A 6,000-nucleotide genomic window follows, 5' to 3' on the forward strand; every position below is an offset into this window, starting at 1 on the left:
GAGACAGCAACATGGCGGCAACATCAAGTGATGATGCTAAAGGAAAACATTTGTCTCTAACGTCTTGGAAGCAGACATTTACGAGGGTGCACTGCTAGGTCAAACCTGATCGGGAGCAGGTTCAATTCATATAAACAGGATTAGATCGGCCCAGTTCAAGCAAAGATAATACAGAAAGTTTGTTCCCAATTCTGATATTTTCTTACAGTAGTAGTTATATACACTTGGGAAAATGGTACATATTTTTTAACTATATATATATATATTACTTATGCAATCTGCACCCTCGAAATGAAAGTACAAAGACTGCCACCTGGTGGTGCACAGAGAAAACTTATTGATATGAACTTTTTAGATCGCTTTAGTACAAATTGTGTAGAATAGTAATGCAGAATATGTGTTTTTTAAAGCAATAATACATTTATGCAGTCATAAACATGTTTTGATAGTTAATAGTGATTTGATGCTTCATAAAAGTTGCAGACGCCTTTACCAATATCAAAATGCTTTTGTAAAAGACCAGTTATTCTTTACACCGATTAAAAAACGGCTACTATAATATAGACAATATTTTCTAAATGTAGAACTAAATACATTGATTTGCACTGAAATACATGATGAATACTCTTGACACATGAAAGTGTAAAGCCTGCAGCTCACAACAAATGTGGAAGGTTATTGCGTGTCATATTTGACAAGCCGTTTACTGCTAATTTGATGTAATTTTGCTCACATGGATAATTGAATATTAATCAGATGATGTCATTACGCAGCTGTGCCGTCAGCCAATCGTTGCATTGCTGATCATGATTTTGAGGATCGATAGATCTGTCCTTCACAACACACGCAGCGATCTCAGATCAGTTTATCCAGACATTCTAATCTGATTCGCGAACTTGTTTGAAGAACCAAATTAGCGAGAGATCAGTTATCAAGATTAAAAGATCCAGGATCTGCCAAATCATCTTAGATCATTTAAGCGAGGTACGAAGAACGGACCCCTGGTCTCTTTTACTCTTGTTTATGTAAAGCACTTTGAATTGCCACTGTGTATGAAATGTGCTATATAAATAAACTTGCCTTGCCTTGCCTTGCCTTGCCTTGCCTTGCCTTGCAAGTAAAACGCAATGACGGTGTGTGCAGATAGCAGGAGTGGACTACATGTACTTCATCCAGAAGAACTCTCTGAACCGTAGAGAGAGAACCTTACACATCGAGGCCTATAATGAATCCTTCTCCAGCAGAGTCAACGTCTATGAACACTGCTGCTACACGGTCTGAAAACACACACTCTCATTTCACTCTTCATATCAGACGGCTTTACATGTTAGCCGGTTTAACTGATGTCCCCATTATTCCTTCTCAGGTTCATCCAGAGAATGAAGACTGGACCTGTTTCGAGCAGTCTGCAAGTATGGACATCAAATCTTTCTTTGGGTTTGAGAGCACAGCGGAGAAGATCGCAATGAAGCAGTACGCCACTAGTATTAAAAAGGTGTGTGAAAAATGTTTATCACCTTTCATCTTTGGGTTTATGTGCAAAATAACGTATATTACATTACTCCAGAGATATGTTATACAAATGTACTTAATGTTCTTTTCCAAAACCATAAATTGTGTGTGTTTAATATGTAGATTACTAAATAAATAAAAAGGTAAATATAAAAACAAGCTATTAGAAATATAATTAAGTAAATAAATAGTAAATAAATATAGAAATAAGTAATTCTAAGTAAATTAATAAACAAAATAAATTAAAAAGAACAAGCAAATATATAAACAACTAAATATATAAACTACTAAATGTATAAATTACTAAATATGTAGACAACTAAATATATATAAATAAATATATAAATTACTAAATGTATATGTAAATATAAAAATAACTAAATAAATGAAATAAATATATAAATTACTAAATATATAAATAAATATTTAAATATCTAAGTATGTAAACTACTAAATATATAAACGGCTAAATATATAAATAAATATATACATTACTAAATATATATCTAAATATAAAAATAACTAAATATATAAATCACCAAATATATAAACGACTAAATATATAAATAAATATATAAATTACTAAATGTATAACTAAATATATAAATAACTAAATATATAAATAAATATTTAAATTACTAAATATAAAAATATATACATTAATAAATATATAAACTACTAAATATATAAATAGCTAAATATAGAAACGACTAAATGTATAAACGACTAATTATATAAATTACTAAATATTTAAATAAATATATAAATTACTAAATATATAAATGAATATATAAATTACTAAATATATAAATTTATAAATACATAAATAACTAAATATATAAACTACTAAATATATATATATATATATATATAAAATACTAAATGTAAAAAAAAAACTAAATGTATAAATTACTAAATATAAAAACAACTAAATGTATAACTAAAAATATAAATTACTAAATATATACTTAAATATATAAATTACTAAATATTAAAACAACAAAATATAAATATAACTAAATATATAAGTTACTAAATATATAATCAACTAAATATTTTTTCTACTAAGTGGTTAAACTACTAAATATTTAAACTACTAAATAAATAAATAAATAAATAAATAAACAAGTAAATACGTATATAATAATAGATATAGAATTAGTAAATATAAGTAAATAATTAAAATAAATTCGAAAGAAAGAAAGAAAGAAAGAAAGAAAAAGAAAGAAAGAAAGAAAAAGAAAGAAAGAAAAAAAGAAAGAAAGAAAGAAAGAAAGAAAGAAAGAAAGAGGCAATGTTTACATCGCATTCTCCTATTTCTTCTAGTATTTTGTTCAGAAAATTATCTTGGCAACATGCAGCAGAAATTACTGTAACAGTAAAGCATCTATTGTTATTTATAGTGTTTGTCTGGATAAAAAACAAGCTAACAAATGTTGTATTCCCCTCAGAAACTGTATTATATTGCAAAACCTTCCTCCTACAAAATATGTGTGTACTCTTGCAACATTATTGCATTCTGGACAACAGTTTTAAACTATTTGCAGCATTCCTTTCATGTAATTCACTGAATAACTGTTCACGTAATCTAGATCTAAGCACTCATACTGACTGACCTCCCAGCTCTATTCTTAAGGATTTCCCTGCTGCTTTTACACTCCCTTACGTTTGTTATCAGGATGTGTTTTGTTGTAATGTCCTGGTTCAAGCTGGCTCACGTGTAAGAGTGTGTTTTCATGCGTCAGTGTATTTAAACCCAATGTTTACTCGTTTCATTTGTGTAAACTCTCGTTTCACTCTTTATTTGTCTGTCTCTCTCTCCGCACAGGGAAAGGAGATTATTGAATTTCACCTTAAACAGCTGGAGGAGGAGGGCATTACCCACATGCCCCGCTGGGTTCCTCCTACTGCCCCTCAGCTGATACCTGTCAGTTCCGCCAAACCTATCCCAGCATGCACCAGCAGAGCTCACCTGGGTTCCACCGACGTCGTGCCAGGCTCTCCGGATGGTAAGATGAACTATAGTGCTGCCCGCTGACGTGTGCTCATAAATATAATAATGTGGAGGAGGAATGAAAAGACACGGGCGGTTTCTCAATACGTGTTTTAAGTGATCTTGCGTCATTGTGTTCTAGTCTAATGCCAAAATTCAGCTCCAAAACTCAATACAGCAAGAACAGAGGGCCCAAAACAGAACCCAGATGCATCTCGATATTTAGGATGCATCAATTGCAGACTAGAGCACAAAATTCGCTCTAGAAGCCCCCAAAGCCGTTGCGGCTAAGTAAAGGAAGTTGGAAGCACATAATTTTATACATGTTTATTATTGAAGATTGGAGATAGAGCTTATTTATTTCAGAAGTTACGTTGAAAGTAAACATCAGCATGAAAATCTTAATAAAGGCATAAATGCCTTAAGGGTGTTTATTTGCTGAAATTCATATTAAAATCTGTGTTATTTGTATTGTGCAAACTGTATTTGTAAGGTTTTTGAGCATGTTTTGCAAGTCCATTGTCTGCTTTCTTTTGGCTGTTTCACACCGCAAGCGTCAGCAGCGCATGAGCAGAGCGTGAGCAGCGTGTGTTTTTTCGGCGTCCATGTTAACAGTTTAGAGCTTTCATACCGCACGCAGCAGCAGCGTTTGGTCAGTGATAATGACCAAAACACAATGAATGACAGCAAAAAGTAACAATTTTACCCAATAAATGCGTTAAAAATGTCAACTGATTTATATATAGTCAATCAAATGAACTTAAACGATTGAAAACGGCAACAAATATTTATTTAGGCCCGAACTACAAAACCAAAGCTGCGTCCCAAATCGCATACTTATGCACTATTCTACGCCATTTTGTAGTATGAATAGTGTAAGTAGTGCCTTCACACTGAAAACACTAAAAATAATAAGAGCACTTCAATTACCCGGATGATGCACTCATTCAGCCGCTAAAATGAAGTGTGTAATGATGGACACTTCACACACTCAACGACCGCAGGTTTGCTTACGTAGCGGAAGGGGCGGAGCTATCGGACGCACATGATGATAAACTTTATTTATTTTGGATGGTGAAAGCAAAATTCTCCTACGAGAGTGATTATAGCGCCTCCCGATGGTGAATGCGGCAATACTCACGGCAGGTTTTATTTGATAATTCGGTCGTTTATTTCAATGATTTGGCAACCGTCAAACGTCATCAGGGAAACGGTTTGAATTTCCGCTTAGTAAAAAAACATTAGTGTGCCATTTGGGACAACACTACATACATATACTTTCCTGTTGAGTGTGTAAGTGCATAAGTACATAGTGCATGAGTGCATAGTGTATAGTGTGCCATTCAGGACGCAGCTCAAATGTAAAACAATTGTAGTATCAGTTTTTCTTAAGTTGTATGCTAGTGTTGCAGGAGAGGGGAAATAGAATATTTAGGGGATTTGTAGTCCATAGCGAAGTGTATTGTGGGTAGTGTAGTTCGACACGCATGCTGGATTATGTGAGCTCGCTGTGTGCTGTGCAGCTCAAGCAGAGGAAGAAAGTTTTAATCGGCTTTGTTTTATGGTCACTCGAGTTATTCCTACCTGGAGCTGTTTGCACTGTGAATCTGACAACACGAAAATAAGTCAAAGAAGGGCTTACATTAATTACTTTTGTCCGTCTCATCCTCTACACGAGCACGAATTAACGAGCTGTTATTCTGCCGCTGGACATCACTGAAGCGGAGAAAGTAACACTAGTTTGATCATGTATAAATATCATTATAACTATATTGTATTAATATTATTATATATAGGCTTACAGCAACCTGACAATCAAAAAACAAATGACATGATATCACAGGCGACTGTCTTCTGACTGTAGACACTTCTCATAGAGCTTGAGAAGCATACAGCACTATTTGATCTGTAACATTTGTAAAATAAACATTTGCAGGTTAAAGGAACAGCATAGGAGGAAGTTGCTGCGGGCCTTGGTGCAGATGAAAAGTTTAAAAAGTGTATTTTGTATATAGAGAGACATGGGTAGCTAGATGGAATAGACCGATAGGTTTATCTCTGCAGCAGCTGCCGAAGAGCTCCGCGCTGCAGACGCAGCTGGTGTGAAAGGCAAACGCCTGCGTGCTGCTTCTGCTCGACACGCGCTGCTCACGCACTGCTTTCGCTTGCGGTGTGAAAAAGCCGTTAGAATTGAGAAACAACCACTCTGTATCAGTATGTGCTGGCAGCTGATTAATATGGCACATAGCGGTATCTCTCTGTAAATCAAGACTGGTCCCTCACTGAAGCTTAATTCTGGTCAATATCTGGATGTGAGAGATCCTGGGAAAGCAAGAATTGTTGTTGTATGTTGTTAGTGAGGCCAGCAGGAGGTGCTTAGTGAGACCTAATGCCCCAATATAGTGATCAGGACGATACTGTTAGACGCAACACTGTAAGTTTTGAGTGTTTAGTGCTTTTTTAAACTGTTTGACGGTTGTGTGTGTTTGCAGACA

General features: G+C 34.4%; 1 protein-coding gene across 2 annotated transcripts in view; it reads left to right on the forward strand.

Moving 5' to 3' along the window:
- sec14l1 (SEC14-like lipid binding 1) overlaps positions 1-6,000 on the forward strand; it is a 47,246-nt gene that overhangs the window by 23,165 nt on the left and 18,081 nt on the right. Inside the window, exons 4-7 of one of the 2 annotated variants that reach the window (XM_087242371.1) lie at positions 1,119-1,275; positions 1,367-1,495; positions 3,341-3,521; positions 5,998-6,000. The exon at positions 5,998-6,000 is cut by the window's right edge and continues 107 nt beyond it. In XM_087242371.1, coding sequence (XP_087098497.1) covers positions 1,162-1,275; positions 1,367-1,495; positions 3,341-3,521; positions 5,998-6,000 — 427 coding nt within the window. In that variant the 5' untranslated portion in view covers positions 1,119-1,161. The remainder of the gene's footprint in view (positions 1-1,118; positions 1,276-1,366; positions 1,496-3,340; positions 3,522-5,997) is intronic. The other variant, NM_201098.3, reaches the window with a different exon arrangement.

The sequence above is a fragment of the Danio rerio genome, chromosome 3, assembly GCF_052040795.2.
Source record: "Danio rerio strain M-AB ecotype USA chromosome 3, GRCz13ab, whole genome shotgun sequence".
In the NCBI taxonomy this organism is placed as follows: Eukaryota; Metazoa; Chordata; class Actinopteri; order Cypriniformes; family Danionidae; genus Danio; species Danio rerio.